At 51.1% G+C, this 16,431-nt stretch overlaps 1 protein-coding gene across 1 annotated transcript in view; it reads right to left on the bottom strand.

Moving 5' to 3' along the window:
• Positions 1 to 16,431, bottom strand: part of LOC144805946 (uncharacterized) — a 389,169-nt gene that overhangs the window by 255,029 nt on the left and 117,709 nt on the right. Inside the window, 3 exon segments of the mRNA XM_078672408.1 lie at positions 1,077 to 1,474; positions 11,135 to 12,131; positions 12,709 to 13,362. Of these exon segments, the coding sequence (XP_078528534.1) occupies positions 1,077 to 1,474; positions 11,135 to 12,131; positions 12,709 to 13,362 (2,049 nt within the window).

Raw genomic sequence — 16,431 nt, 5'->3', positions numbered from 1 at the left:
GACAATAACGAGGAAAAAGAAAACAGGTGATGAGGAACATACCAATATTGTCATAAAAAGATAAAAGAAGAGAAGTAAGGGCCTCCTGAAACCATTTTGTAGAGAAGATAGAAAAGAAAATAAGCACAGTGAGAAACGAGAGACTCAGTGAAGTAAAGAATATCATAGAAAGTCAAAATAGTTAATACATGAAGTGAATGACGAGAAGCGGAATAATAGAAAAGATAACGAACAATAGTAGAAAAAGATCTCTTATGGAACAAAGAACAATCTTATAGCATATAATAGGCAGAATCTGAAAAAGATTGAGTGACTGTAAGGTTGAGAATCACATAAAGAAAAACTACCTGCAGGAAGATAACATCCTTATAGCATATAGTGATCGGAACCTGAAAATGATTAAATGACTGCAAAACTGAAAATCACACATTAGAGCGAATACAACAACCAACACACACCTCAACTCCCTATTCTTATAGAAATATGGAAGAAGAGGTGGAGGATTGAGATGATGGCAGAGTGGGAGAGGAGGACTTAGACTGAGGAGGTGGGGCAGAGTAAGAAGACTGAGTCTCCATATCACTGGATTTGATATCGTCCAGAAACTGTTGAAGAAGTGCAGGATCATAAAAGTCTTTGGACTCTCCATTCCTGGTAACACGGTGCAGGTTCAAATAAGCCATATTGGATGTCCATTTGACGTAACTGGGGTCGCATGGAAAGAAATGCTTTCCGTCGTTCATTCGTTTCTTTGGAAAAGTCTGCAGCCATATGGATGGTATGACCTTGAAACAGGAAAGAGCCATGAGCGCGAGCCAATGATAAAATCTGTCTAGTTTGCTCATGGCGAAGAAAAAACGCAATCATTGGCCTGGGCTTTGCCGAAGGACTAGAGCGTGGTGGGCCCAGTCTATGAGCACGTTGGAGCTCAATAGGTGGAGTAAAGGAAATTCCAGTCAAAGTAGGAAGAGCATTACAAAGAAATGACTTCACATCTTGCTTTTCAATATTTTCGGGAAAACCAAAAAAGCGGATATTGTCTCTACGACTGCGATCCTCCAAATCTATGATCTTACTGTGTAGAAAGAGCAGATCTTGATCTGAGCCTTGAATAGAATCCAATCGACTTTCTATAGCCACTATTTTAGAATACATGACGTCAATCCTTGTATGGAAAGTGGTGAGTTCTGCCCTGATAGACTTGGTTTCTGCAGTTAAGGAAGTCATGGCAATATCCAGACCCTCCAGTCGTCGGTTAACTCCAGAGAGTTCTTGCAGAATACGTTGCATGGTGTCAGATAAAGATTTGTCGCTTTGAGATGATGTAGCTGGCGGTGTAGGAAGTGGCGCAGATCCATTACCTTTAGCCGTCGAAGTAGAGGATTGTTTAATAACATCAGTAAAAAGTGGTTGTTTAGGCCCACGACCACCATTTCGATTATTAGACATCTTCGAGTACTGCTGTATTGATGGTCTGCAATAGCGAATAGAGGAAATATTGGAATAGGAGGCAATGATGAAATATATCCAATAATAGGAAGGAAGGAAAATATGAGCAGCAAGTGAATGTCCAGATCGAACAGCATACAAGTAATGCCTGAAATTTGAAGAAATTATTACAGCTTTGTCACAAGATAACAAATAGCATGCTACTAAACCAAAGTAGCGCTAAAGTGTCAGGTCATGCGTGCGAAAGGTACCACAGAAACAAAGCATAAAGTACAATAAATGAGTGTTACAGTGGATTAGCAATGCAAAAATGACAAAGTAATTGTACAAAATATGAGAGTACACTTTGAAAGTAAAGCGTGTCTCTAATGGAGGGTAGTATATGAGATATTAGGAATATTATACATTCAGGGCTGCCTCAAAGAAAACGTGAGATGATGACGCTGGCTTATAAAGCAATATACATGAGCTAATAACATATGATGGCGATCATAACTGAAAATGCAGCCTCTATCCTGTTACCCTCTATCTGCCTCCACCTGTTAAAGCAAGAGTAGCAGAACTAGCAAAGCGTCGCAGTAGAGGAAGAGGGTGACATAGTAAAAGAAGTGATAGAGACAAGTAGCTCTGTCCCAAATGACACATGTCTTATAAAACGGCTGAATAAAAGTGCCAAAATCAGATGAGAGATGGAGCAGTACTATTACAAGTAAATCTGCCTGTACCGCTAATGCTGACTCTTCAAAGGATATTCATAGCTGCAGCCGTGCAAGTTGTTTCATTTCACCAGGTCATTAGAACATGTGTGACAAGAACACCCTTCAATGTGGCAGTTGATCAATGACTTTACCCTGTTTTTGTTGTTCCTTCACGGTGTCTATTCAAAGTAAGGTTGCTGTTAATTTCGAAATAAACAACACAGAAAAATCCTGAGGAGGGCGCCGTGTGCTCTAAAATGCAGGCAAAGTATTAAAAAAGGCAGTCTGTGGCTTCGTTGTAACGCGCCCCCACCGTCAGAGGGGGGCGCGGCCTACAATATGGAGAGGCGCGGCCCTGTGGTATTGAGAACGCCGCCCTCGCTGAGGAGAGGCGCGGCGTGAGAAGCGCGCGAACCCCGCAGCGAACGTCACAGAAGCATTCGGCTCACCGTCCCGCTGCTATCTCTGGAATGGAAACCACCAGCTGGGAAGAGAAAACACCGCAGCACTCTCCATGGGTCTCCGAGGGCAGTAATCGCCCAAGAGACGACCCACACGAGCAGGTGAGATAGGGAAGCTCGTCGGGGGTCCGTCCCTCGGCGGAGCTGCGCTAACAGGCGACCATCTTCCTGCGTGGCCAGACCACGCCCCACCCCCATTGACTTCTGTTGTAGAAAATGCAATTTCAGGCAAGAGACGGCTAAAATAAAGGCATTCATCAGTCCCGCGGCGGTTCAAAGGCTGAGTTGGGATAGGAGATTCAGATAGAGCATTATCAGCGAGCTGCTTCCCCTTTCATCTCCAATCAAAGGACATTCGCGTCCCATAAACCTAAATCTGGATAAAACAATTGTTATTTGAAGAAACACATTAATTTATGTGACTTCATCTTTTTAATGTCATCCCCTAAATAATCACAACAGGGCGGGTCTCTGGGAGCGTAGTCAATTGCTGCAGTTATTAAATATGTTTATTTCATCTACCTACCATGAATGCACAGCTGGGTTAATTGATGAAGTGGAGATGAAAGGGGAGGCCTCTCGCTGGTTTCTCTCCCTCACCCATTCTTCAGTTCCATTGCCCTGCCGGGACTCCCTGCCCTCTCTGTTTGTTTTTAATTCTTTTCTGCACCCCCCATGCAATTGCACGAGCTGGGACCGTCCAGGCTCTCACTGCTATTGTGCTTTGCACGCTATGCACTGGGTAAAAGTGAACTTTGGTGCAGTGTTAGCTGCAGGACACGGCCTCCATCGCTCTCTGCAGCCTGCGGCCGCCCGCCTCCAGAATTAACTTTTATGCCTCTTGATTAGTCAATTAAATATTCATTAAATACTAACATTTTGTATTTCCCCCTATTACAGCAAGTTATAACAAACATCTGGCGACAGTATGAAGCCAGCCCATTCTACAGAGATAGCCCCGGCTGCTTCATTTTGTGAGGCGAAGCTTATCCTTATTATATTATAAACTACTCCGGGTGAGGTGGGACCGGCTGACTCACTCCGTTGCTGTATCTGAAGAGGAACATCCAGGTGCCCTGTGCATAGAAACAGCGGCCTCTGCCCGCTCTCACTCCACCCTGTGCATAGAAACAAATGCCTCTGCCCGCTTTCACTCCACCCTGTGCATAGAAACAGCTGCCTCTGCCCGCTTTCACTCCACCCTGTGCATAGAAACAGCTGCCTCTGCCCGTTTTCACTCCACCCTGTGCATAGAAACAGCTGCCTCTGCCCGCTTTCACTCCACCCTGTGTATAGAAACAGCTGCCTCTGCCCGCTTTCACTCCCCCCTGTGCATAGAAACAGCTGCCTCTGCCCGCTTTCACTCCACCCTGTGCATAGAAACAGCTGCCTCTGCCCGCTTTCACTCCACCCTGTGCATAGAAACAGCTGCCTCTGCCCTCTTTCACTCCACCCTGTGTATAGAAACAGCTGCCTCTGCCCGCTTTCACTCCACCCTGTGTATAGAAAAGGCTGCCTCTGCCCGCTTTCACTCCACCCTGTGCATAGAAACAGCTGCCTCTGCCCGCTTTCACTCCACCCTGTGCATAGAAACAGCTGCCTCTGCCCTCTTTCACTCCACCCTGTGCATAGAAACAGCTGCCTCTGCCCGCTTTCACTCCACCCTGTGCATAGAATCAACTGCCTCTGCCCGCTTCACTCCACCCTGTGCATAGAAACAGCTGCCTCTGCCCGCTTTCACTCCACCCTGTGCATAGAAACAGCTGCCTCTGCCCGCTTTCACTCCACCCTGTGCATAGAAACAGCTGCCTCTGCCCTCTTTCACTCCACCCTGTGCATAGAAACAGCTGCCTCTGCCCGCTTTCACTCCACCCTGTGCATAGAAACAGCTGCCTCTGCCCGCTTTCACTCCACCCTGTGCATAGAAACAGCTGCCTCTGCCCGCTTTCACTCCACCCTGTGCATAGAAACAGCTGCCTCTGCCCTCTTTCACTCCACCCTGTGCATGGAAACAGCTGCCTCTGCCCGCTTTCACTCCACCCTGTGCATAGAAACAGCTGCCTCTGCCCGCTTTCACTCCACCCTGTGCATAGAAACAGCTGCCTCTGCCCGTTTTCACTCCACCCTGTGCATAGAAACAAATGCCTCTGCCCGCTTTCACTCCACCCTGTGCATAGAAACAGCTGCCTCTGCCCGCTTTCACTCCACCCTGTGCATAGAAACAGCTGCCTCTGCCCGCTCTCACTCCACCCTGTGCATAGAAACAAATGCCTCTGCCCGCTTTCACTCCACCCTGTGCATAGAAACAGCTGCCTCTGCCCGCTTTCACTCCACCCTGTGCATAGAAACAGCTGCCTCTGCCCGTTTTCACTCCACCCTGTGCATAGAAACAGCTGCCTCTGCCCGCTTTCACTCCACCCTGTGTATAGAAACAGCTGCCTCTGCCCGCTTTCACTCCCCCCTGTGCATAGAAACAGCTGCCTCTGCCCGCTTTCACTCCACCCTGTGCATAGAAACAGCTGCCTCTGCCCGCTTTCACTCCACCCTGTGCATAGAAACAGCTGCCTCTGCCCTCTTTCACTCCACCCTGTGTATAGAAACAGCTGCCTCTGCCCGCTTTCACTCCACCCTGTGTATAGAAAAGGCTGCCTCTGCCCGCTTTCACTCCACCCTGTGCATAGAAACAGCTGCCTCTGCCCGCTTTCACTCCACCCTGTGCATAGAAACAGCTGCCTCTGCCCTCTTTCACTCCACCCTGTGCATAGAAACAGCTGCCTCTGCCCGCTTTCACTCCACCCTGTGCATAGAATCAACTGCCTCTGCCCGCTTCACTCCACCCTGTGCATAGAAACAGCTGCCTCTGCCCGCTTTCACTCCACCCTGTGCATAGAAACAGCTGCCTCTGCCCGCTTTCACTCCACCCTGTGCATAGAAACAGCTGCCTCTGCCCTCTTTCACTCCACCCTGTGCATAGAAACAGCTGCCTCTGCCCGCTTTCACTCCACCCTGTGCATAGAAACAGCTGCCTCTGCCCGCTTTCACTCCACCCTGTGCATAGAAACAGCTGCCTCTGCCCGCTTTCACTCCACCCTGTGCATAGAAACAGCTGCCTCTGCCCTCTTTCACTCCACCCTGTGCATGGAAACAGCTGCCTCTGCCCGCTTTCACTCCACCCTGTGCATAGAAACAGCTGCCTCTGCCCGCTTTCACTCCACCCTGTGCATAGAAACAGCTGCCTCTGCCCGTTTTCACTCCACCCTGTGCATAGAAACAGGTGCCTCTGCCCGTTTTCACTCCACCCTGTGCATAGAAACAGCTGCCTCTGCCCGCTTTCACTCCACCCTGTGTATAGAAACAGCTGCCTCTGCCCGCTTTCACTCCACCCTGTGCATAGAAACAGCTGCCTCTGCCCTCTTTCACTCCACCCTGTGCATAGAAACAGCTGCCTCTGCCCGCTTTCACTCCACCCTGTGCATAGAAACAGCTGCCTCTGCCCTCTTTCACTCCACCCTGTGCATAGAAACAGCTGCCTCTGCCCGCTTTCACTCCACCCTGTGTATAGAAACAGCTGCCTCTGCCCGCTTTCACTCCACCCTGTGCATAGAAACAGCTGCCCTTGCCCGCTTTCACTCCACCCTGTGCATAGAAACAGCTGCCTCTGCCCGCTTTCACTCCACCCTGTGCATAGAAACAGCTGCCTCTGCCCTCTTTCACTCCACCCTGTGTATAGAAACAGCTGCCTCTGCCCGCTTTCACTCCACCCTGTGCATAGAAACAGCTGCCTCTGCCCGCTTTCACTCCACCCTGTGCATAGAAACAGCTGCCTCTGCCCTCTTTCACTCCACCCTGTGCATAGAAACAGCTGCCTCTGCCCGATTTCACTCCACCCTGTGCATAGAAACAGCTGCCTCTGCCTGCTTTCACTCCACCCTGTGCATAGAAACAGCTGCCTCTGCCCGCTTTCACTCCACACTGTGCATAGAAACAGCTGCCTCTGCCCGCTTTCACTCCACCCTGTCACCTGCTAACTCTCTCTCTGTGCCCACCTCCCTCTCTGTGCCCACCTCTCTCTCTGTGCCCATCTCCCTCTCTGTGCCCACCTCCCTCTCTGTGCCCATCTCTCTCTCTGTGCCCACCTCTCTCTCTGTGCCCACCTCTCTCTCTGTGCCCACATCTCTCTCTGTGCCCCCCTCCCTCTCTGTGCCCACCTCTCTCTCTGTGCCCACCTCCCTCTCTGTGCCCACCTCCCTCTCTGTGCCAACCTCCCTCTCTGTGCCAACCTCTCTCTCTGTGCCCACCTCTCTCTCTGTGCCCACCTCTCTCTCTGTGCCCACATCTCTCTCTGTGCCCACCTCCCTCTCTGTGCCCACCTCTCTCTCTGTGTCCACATCTCTCGCTGTGCCCATCTCCCTCTCTGTGCCCACCTCTCTCTCTGTGCCCACCTCTCTCTCTGTGCCCACCTCCCTCTCTGTGCCCACCTCCCTCTCTGTGCCAACCTCTCTCTCTGTGCCCACCTCTCTCTCTGTGCCCACCTATCTCTCTGTGCCCACATCTCTCTCTGTGCCCACCTCCCTCTCTGTGCCCACCTCCCTCTCTGTGCCCACCTCTCTCTCTGTGCCCACCTCCCTCTCTGTGCCCACCTCCCTCTCTGTGCCAACCTCTCTCTCTGTGCCCACCTCTCTCTCTGTGCCCACCTCTCTCTCTGTGCCCACATCTCTCTCTGTGCCCACCTCCCTCTCTGTGCCCACCTCTCTCTCTGTGCCCACCTCTCTCTCTGTGCCCACCTCCCTCTCTGTGCCCACCTCCCTCTCTGTGCCAACCTCTCTCTCTGTGCCCACCTCTCTCTCTGTGCCCACCTCTCTCTCTGTGCCCACATCTCTCTCTGTGCCCACCTCCCTCTCTCTGCCCACCTCTCTCTCTGTGCCCACCTCTCTCTCTGTGCCCACCTCCCTCTCTGTGCCCACCTCCCTCTCTGTGCCCACCTCTCTCTCTGCCCCTCTCATTGTTATCACATCTCGCAACTGTACATTCCAAAAGGATGGTGGAGTGCATACACAGACATAAAACCATATCATATTTATAGTTTAATATCTACAAACTTGCTAACAATACAGCATGTTTACAATACAAAGCAATGACACTGTTTGTCCTTCCTTGTCAGGAGTCGTTTCTGACTCAGATACATCAATTGCTCCAAGGTCTCTGTATTTTTATTTTATTTTTTATTTTTTTTGTTTCAACGGGCTTTATTTAAAACTTTACATATTTACATGTTAGCCAAACCAATATGGTGGCGTCATTTTGGATTTTGCATTCATGTTAGAGACGCAGCTCAGTCATGTGCAAAATGTACATCGAGAATATTTTATTTGCTTATTGCACAGATACCTTTACTGCCTATGGTTTGTTTATTAGTTTTGACCAGTCTTTTTGTTTCCAGTTGTCAAGTGCCCATTCTTGTCCTCTCCTTCTCTCATCTACAAATACATAGGTCTGCACTTTGTCAAGTGCCATTTTGATGCATTCCTCGGGGGAGATTTCTTTGTGTTTGAATAGTTTTAGGTTTCTGGAGGACCACAGGCTTTCTTTGATGCAGTTTATCGGTCTCCACAGTGCGTCTTTTTTCTCCTTTGGGCATGACATGCCAATACCATATAGGATAAGTTCGTAGGAGAGTGATGATTGTTTGGTGATTCTTCTGATGAGTTTCCCCGTTTTCGTCCATATTTCCTGCGCAAAGGAACAGTTCCGTAGGAAGTGGAGGATGGTCCCTTCTCCGGCGCAGGTTGATCTTGGGCATTTTGAGTCTTTGGCCAAGTTTCTCTTGTGTTGAAATGCCTTTACTGGTAGGCATTTTGTTACTGCCATCCATGCAATGTCTGTTGGCTGGAGAGCGGCTGCTACAGAGAGGAAGCCAGGCAGCGGCTTGAGGCAGTCCTAGGCATCCATGTGGTGTTGCTCCAAGTACAAGGGCAGCGCTGCCATTTGCAGGGCGCTGCCATGTCTTCCTCATACGCACACCCTGGCCAAGCTAGTTTATCTTTCTCCTTGATGCCATGAAGTGAAACGCCTGTAGTGATGGTTTGCTGCAACTCCTCCAGCTGTTTCTGTAGCTCTTTGAGGACAAGCCTCATGTAGTCAAAGTTAGCCCAGGAGATTGCCTTAACCCAGGCCTCATGACAGCCTGGCAGAAGGTAGGGCCGCGGTTGCAAAGGCGAACTCCAGTAGCCTCGCACAGTTCAACGGGGCAGCACCTGCAGGCTCTTTGCTATCCTTGTCATCACACTAAAATAACACTTAGAACTGTCAAACGAGCCAGCGCTTGTGGTAGGCAGAGTTTCTTTCACTTTTCTTGTAGAGGGAGCCAGCGTTATCCGCGGGAGAGCTGCTCATGGCGTAGTACATCACACACCGCTCATTTAGATTCATGCCAGAAAGGTTCCACAGCCCCTGCCGCTTCCACTCCTCCTCTCCGAAAGTAAAGCCGCATTATGAGTCGCGCACAGGATTGTGGGTATGCAGATTTATGGTGACGCGCTGAAGGTTCCTCCGGAGCATCCCAACCTCTAGCGACAGGAGGGAGCGTTGCAGCTCCAGCTCCTTCGCGCGTTCACGCTCGGCGCCCTGTTCTGCGTCATGTGACCCTGTGACGCCTTCCGGTGGCGCGGCGCCTTGTTCTGCGTCATGTGACCCTGTGACGCCTTCCGGTGGCGCCTCGGGAACCTTCTCTCCACGGCAGCAAAAAAGGCCCGACCGCCCCAGTAAACTCTAATTTCAACCAAACACGGAGTTTCCTGTTCAGAAACCCTTCAAAAATTGGAGCGAGTTCCGCTTCTCACGGCCCCTCAAAGTGCGCGTGACCCGCGAAACGTAGAGAATAAAATTAATTTCAGCTCGTGAATAACTCAGCAGAGGCACTCCCCACATGGTCGCACCACCCGAATCCCAATAACTTCAGACCACACAAGTTTTTGTTTTATGGAAGAATTGAGGCCGCAGTTTATTAGGCATTTCCAACTTACAAGCCATCCTTTCCACACCATTATTTTTGTCTGGCGAGCCTGTATCCTCACCCCATCAACTCTGCACTGTGCCCTACATCCAGTGCAGCTACCTTCGCCAAGGTGACCTATCACCGTCCTTAACCCCATTGCTCTGCACTGTGCCCTACATTCAGTGCAGCTATCCTTGCCCAGGTAACCCATACCCCTGTGGACGCACCCTTTCCTTTCACTCTGGGCAAGCTTCTGCTTCCAGCCCGACGTGTAACCTTTTACCTCCGGTTGCCACGCACTACTTGGGTAAGCGTCTGCTTTAACCCAACCGGACGGCCCCTTTTGCTTCCGGTGTCCACTCACTCCCGGGTAACCATAGGGTTCCAACCCGGCCGGGTGACCTTTCACTTCTGGTGTCCACACATTCCTTCCGGGTACGCGTTTGTCCCACCCCCGCCCATTTACTCTTCGCTTCCGTTGTGTACCCTTTGTTACCTGGGCAAGCCGATGTGCTTCTTGCCCGTTCAATCTGCTTTCCTGTTCCCCCATCCATCTCTGCGAGGTGACCCGGTAATTGGTCTCCCCACTTCCCCCCTGCCACCGGCTCCGCCCTCAATCGTTTACTTCCGGTTCACCTGAATCCAGGGGAGCTCGGGGAGCTTGCCAGTGACCCCCTGAGTCCTGACTGCCCTGTTTGTGGTCTGTGCCCGCTTCACAGCCTGCTTTTGTATTCCTCTTGGATCGCTTTGTAAGTACCGCCATGCCTCGCTGGGAGCTATCGCTGCCAGCGAGAGCCCCCCCATGCCATTACTGCGGCCCCATTCTTGCAAACTACCAACAGCCCCTTGCATTCAATGCTGCTAGCATATTTCGTAGCAGGACATCTGTTCCAGTGTCTGATAAGTACACCCCATCTGCCCTGTAATAGTGCGGCTGCCGCAAGTTAATTAGTGTGTGCCTGATGCTACCTAAACCTACCCCTTTTAAAACTTGGCCATGAGGCTATTTAGTCTCTTCCTTGATAACTCCATGCCGTTTTGGCACCAGCCCATACCCTTCTAGGAATTATTTCGGACCATACAACCTCTGTGGTGTCCATGCTCCTAGCTAAATTAGTGAGATCCCTCTTTAACATGTGAAAGAGTTCCCCCCGCCCCATCACTGGGAGGTCATTTCCCCCTAGATGAATTACTAAAACATTTGGGTCCTTTGCACAGGTGCGGAAGTCTTCAATGATGCTCCCCAATTCTCTCCAGTGCAACCCTGGCTTGCCAAACCATCGCACCCTTGTCCGTTGGAACGGGAACGTTGCATTCCACCCAATGCTGCGGGCCCTGTTAGCGGCCATTGACACGTAAGAGTGCCCGATGACCCACACTGTTTTGTATTCTGTGGAGTAGAACAGAAGCACAGAAATGTTGGTATCAATCTTCTATCCGCCTTTTATTATACATTTAAATTGCAGTACATAAGTTTAGTCAAGACCCCTACCACTGAATCACCGCAACCCATGTCTTCTTCCCTCCTCTACCCGTCGGATGTTGGGCGAATGTACACCCGAAACCTGTCTGATTGCCATCTTCCTAATTGTTTTATTGCATTTGCCGACATGCCCTCCTGGAAGGCTGTGGTGGCTGCCCCAATGCGGAAGGAATGTGTAGTGTAATGACACCCTTGGAGCCCAGCAACTTGCACCGTTGCTGCTAACACCCTTTTAAACTGATAAAATGTTACCGGGGTCCCATCCTCGTGAGTGAGGAGGTAGTTGTCGCCATTGACACATTCCCGTTCCTGGATGTACCCTGCCAAGAGCGTTACTGGGCAATATGAGCTGAGCCCTTCCATCCTATCCAGTGTAATGAACTGTCCCCTTCCCACTTGATCTGTTTTAGAGCGCCGCACCCGTAGGGATACCTGCTGTGTGCCTAGGGATATGTCCTTCACCAACAAGGCCCTGCTGCTTTTATCCCCTTTCGACCTGGCTACTAATTCACTAATGCGAAATGCCCCGAAGAAGGCCAGGGAAAATGTTACTCTAAACAGCGCACTTTCAGAATCCGAGTAGCACACTAAAGGGAGGTGGTCCACTAGAATCTTTAGTGTTTTGAAGTCAATTGGGGACCTGTGATCCTGCTTTTTTCCTTCCTCTTTTGCCCACCCTTTCAAGGCTGCCCTAAGAACAAAACCTTTAGTAGAATCGTCAAAACCCTTCAGCTTTGAATGGTATGCTATTGCTGCCAGGTGCTCTCCAACCCATGACCTAGATTTGCCGGCTCCCTTGGCCCATACCACAAACTGTTTGACCCGCATCCCCAGTTGCTGAACATTGTTTGGAAGCTCGGAATCATCCGCTGTAAAGTTCCGAAAAGTGTCCACACAACGTCGATACCGGTGCCTTGTTCCCACTGCTAGAGCCTCCTCCGCCATATTCTGTAGCAGACCTTCTAATGCATCAGTCTCCAATATTCCTCTTTGAAGGGCGTCATTTCTTGCTGCGCCTCCGGCCATTCTGCCCGGAATCTTTCCCACTGTAAGCGAGAAAGAGCATCAGCTGCCTTGTTCTGAACCCCTGGCACATGCTTGGCTGTTATCTGAATATTATACTGGAGACACCTGCTCACTAAATGCCTTAATAAGCCTACTACCATGGGACACGCCGCCGACTGATTATTTATTGCCTGGACGGCTGCCATGTTGTCGGACCGGACGACCAAGCACTTGTTAACCAAGGTGTCCGACCATATTGATAATGCCACCAGAATAGGAAAGAGTTCTATCGCTGTGATATTGTTGGTGAGGCCACCTTGCCGCCAGGCCGGTGGCCACTCCTTGGCACACCACGCAGAACCCAATATTGCACCAAAACCCCCCTGCCTGGAGGCATCTGTGTACAGTTGCGACCCCTCATCGGCTGTCCATAGTGACGGCCATATTCTAACCCCATTGAACCCTTGGAGAAAAGACAACCACATCTGCAAGTCTTGCTTCAGCCCCTTCTTCAACCTGACAAAGTGATGTTTCTGAGTTATGCCTGCCGTAGCACCTGCAGCCTTCTAGAAAACACTCTCCCCACCTGAATGACCCTGGATGCAAAATTGAGCTTGCCCATTAGCTCCTGGATGTCTTTTAAAGTTGCCTTCTCTTTCGCCAATACCTTTTTAATAGCTGCTGCAAAGTCCTGTACTTTCTCCACCGGGAGGCGTGACTCCCCTTCCTCTGAGTCCAACTCTATACCCAAAAAAGTTAACTTAGTTGGGGGGCCTTCTGTTTTTTCTGCTGCCAATGGGACTCCCAAGCACTGCGATACGGCCGTGAAGGCTGCCAATGCCTGGGAACACTCGGGGGAGTAAGCCTCGCCTACAAACAAGAAGTCATCCAGATAATGCAGCTTGCCCCCCGCTGGCTGGACCTTATTTGTTGCCCACTCCAAAAAGGAACTAAAATCCTCAAAATAAGCGCAGGAAACGGAACAACCCATGGGCATACACCTGTCATAGTACAGCTTATCCCTGAACTGGAACCCCAGCAAATGAAAGCTGTCGGGATGCACTGGTAACAGCCTGAAAGCTGATTCTATATCAGCTTTTGCCATGAGCGCTCCTGTCCCCGCCTGCCTGACTAACTCAATGGCTTCATCAAATGTTGCATAGGAGACTGTGCAAATATCCTGGCTTAGCCAGTCATTCACTGAGTTGCCTCTGGGATAAGAGAGGTGGTGGATCATACGGTATTTGCCTGCCTCTTTTTTAGGAACAATACCTAGTGGTGAAATAATAAAGTTACTTAAAGGGGTGTTATCAAATGGGCCTGCTATCCGTCCTAACTGCAACTCCTTTTGTATCTTCTCTGCGACTATTTCCGGGAGTTCCTCCGCTGAGCGAAGGTTCCTAGATGACCTGCCTGCTAAAGGACCGCAGTATGGTATTTTAAACCCTTCCTTGAAACCCCAAAAAAGTAATTCCCTCTCCTCTTCCTTCGGGTAATCATTCAAAAGTGTTGCTAGCAATTCAAAGTTTATTGGGGATGGGCCTTTTGTTATCCAGCCCAGGCTATGGCTGACCCATGAACGTGGTGCCGGGTGCAATTCTAACGATGGCTTTGCATGCCAAAGCGGGATGGTCCCCGCTACATTGGGAGCACCCATGCCGAAATTTGCATTGCACCCCCCAGGTGCAATTGCCTGCATTGAACAGGCGACAGGTATTGTCCCTCTGTTTACGCTGCAGCAGCTGCTTGTACCCGTCGGCCCCCTTTGGCTCACGAAATGCCTGCTGCTGCTCCTGGAGTGGCTGCTGGTGCCTCCCCATGATCTGCCCCTGGCCTAAAACTGACCCTGGGGAACTTTGTGTTGTAACCATGCCGCCCTGACCGTGTCCCCCCTGCTGCCCTGCTGTCAACTGCCCCACTCCAGCTGGGAACCCCACCGCGGGCTGCTGACCCCTGCCACCGCTGAATTGCCCATTTGTTAGCCCATTGTTACCCTGTGTAGGCTGTCCCCCAGGCTGTATGGTGCCAATTGGAAAACCCGTGCCTGCCTGATGGCTAGGCCCCGCCTGTGTGTAATGTGATCCTCCCGACCCCAGTTGTTGTTGCAGTGTTTGTCCTCCACCTGTCTGCGGCTGCATGGGACCCGTCCACGTCTGTTGCTGCCCCCCGCCACCCAGGTGGGACTGCTGACAGGGCCCCATTCCAGCACCTGGATGCTGGGACCCCTCCATTGTTCCATTCCTCGCATAGGTGATCCCGTGTTGAACCTGCACCTGACCCACTTGATGCTGCGGAAAACTTGTCACTATTTGTTGCCCCAATCCATACTGAGCATTAGCCAAGGAATGAGCCTGCGTGTTTGCCTGCCAACCTTGCCCAGATACTGGTGTTGTCCACTGCTGTGTCCCAACCACCGCCCCCACTACCCCTAACCCATACCCCGCTTTGGACCCCATCTGTTCCATCCATTCCTTCGCCTCTCTCTGATCCCACGACATCGATGGTGACTCTTTCATGCGTTGGCGGAAGTTCAGATCGTATTGCAGCCACCCCATGCCTCCATGGCGCCTGAACCTGTCCAGGATAGCTTGGTTGTACCTACTCAATGCTGGACCTTGCTCCGGGAACTTCACTAACATTATGGCTGCCAATAATGCAAAAGCGTCCAACCAGTTATTAATATTCTCCTCGGGCCTGATCCTCTTCCTGTCCTTATTTTCTCTGCTGGGCCCAGCTACCCATAATGTGTCTACCCCCCTGCGCACATGCTCCAGTAGAGTGAAAATACCAATGAATTCCCTCTTCCAAACTTTCTCCTTCACCTCCAGTGGGATATGCCATGCTTCTGACTGTGTCCCGTTCGGCCCCCCTAATTCCACCTTATTTGACGGTGTGTTTTTCTCGTCGCTATCCAGGGATGCATTTGATACGGCTCCTTTTCCCAGCGTAATGGCGCCACTCTTAACAGATTGGGCCGACACTTTCTTTCCCACCCCCCCTTCGCCCCCATGGTCCCTATTTCCCCCCTCCCAGACTTGTATTGGGGACCCCTCACCTGCTCTGCCTGCCATGCTCCCCTCCTCCATCATAACCCCTTCTCCATTCCTTTTGCCCCTGCGTTCCTGCCAATTAGCGACAACTTTTTTAATTATTTCCGACAACTCACCTAAGGAACCACTTTCCGTTGTCAATGCCCCTTCTTTACTTGAGTTGCCTTTGTCCTCTCCCAACTGCCTATTTGGCACAACCACCTGCAAAATTGCCGCTGCCTGTGAGTCCTCCCCCATCATTGCCTTTGTTGTTATGTCGTCTGTGGGCATCCTTGCCTTTTTGGCTCCTGCGACAGAGCTCCCCCGCCCCCTCGCCTTCTTTTCCGCACCCCGTTTTTCCCCACGTGTTGCTGCATAGGTATGGCCATTAACCGGAAAAACGTCCCCTTGCCACTCTTCCACGTCCTTGCATTGTCCACCACCTTCCGGGGCAGGTGGTTGCATTTGAGCCATTGCCAGCTCCCAACCTTCCCAATTCTTTGCCTTAGCCGTCGCTGCAAAGCTGGCCCACAGCTGCTGCACGTCCTGGCCGCCACGGTACTCCAGTCCTGAGAACACCCCGCCTGGTCCAGCCTCTTCGTTTGCTGCTAGGTCCAGAGCCCCGCTGTGACACAGTCCCTCGTCTCCCATCATGCTCAAACGCGTCTTGGATCAATCCCCTTTGTGGCTGACCTAAAATTGAAAATGGTGTTAAACTTCAAGTTGTAGTTGAGCACCTCTTTTCCCGTGGGTAGCTATCAAACCAGACTATTGCCACTGCATGAGCTACTCATAATTCAAGGGAGGCCATGGTAGCTCTGTAAAATTACACCTGTAATCAAATTACATCACCAAGATGTCTCTTTCCAATGTTGGCCACCCTCGTCGTGGGCGAGCCCGCCTGCCCATTCCTCTACCCGTATAATTTGAGTTAAATTATGCATGCTGCCTTCCCCACAGTATGGTCCTATTAAACCTTTGGTGTGAGGGAGAGCAGAGGGTGGAGCCCACCGGTATGTGCCTGCAGCAGCAACCCAGGGGCCCTTCTGCCCTTCACGAGGCGCGGCCGCTGGAGCAAGACAGGGAGAGGGACTGCGATCTAAAGGAGGACGCGGGTTGCCGCAAGAGAGCTAGGCGTCCCCATAAACAACCTTTGCCCTACAGAGCTTACCAGTAACTGGGGGACACTGGGGCCGTATCAGAACAATCCCTCACAGAAGCATCCACCCCTCCGGATCAAACCCCCAGATGCCAGCCACCTCCCCTATCACCCACCACCCCTTTGGCTGTCGCAAACTTACCTTCTGCAAAG

Source organism: Lissotriton helveticus, assembly GCF_964261635.1.
Source record: "Lissotriton helveticus chromosome 1_1 unlocalized genomic scaffold, aLisHel1.1 SUPER_1_unloc_34, whole genome shotgun sequence".
NCBI classification, from domain to species: domain Eukaryota; kingdom Metazoa; phylum Chordata; class Amphibia; order Caudata; family Salamandridae; genus Lissotriton; species Lissotriton helveticus.
The sequence above is the reverse complement of the archived record's forward strand: the minus strand, read 5'-3'. Positions and strand labels throughout refer to the sequence as shown.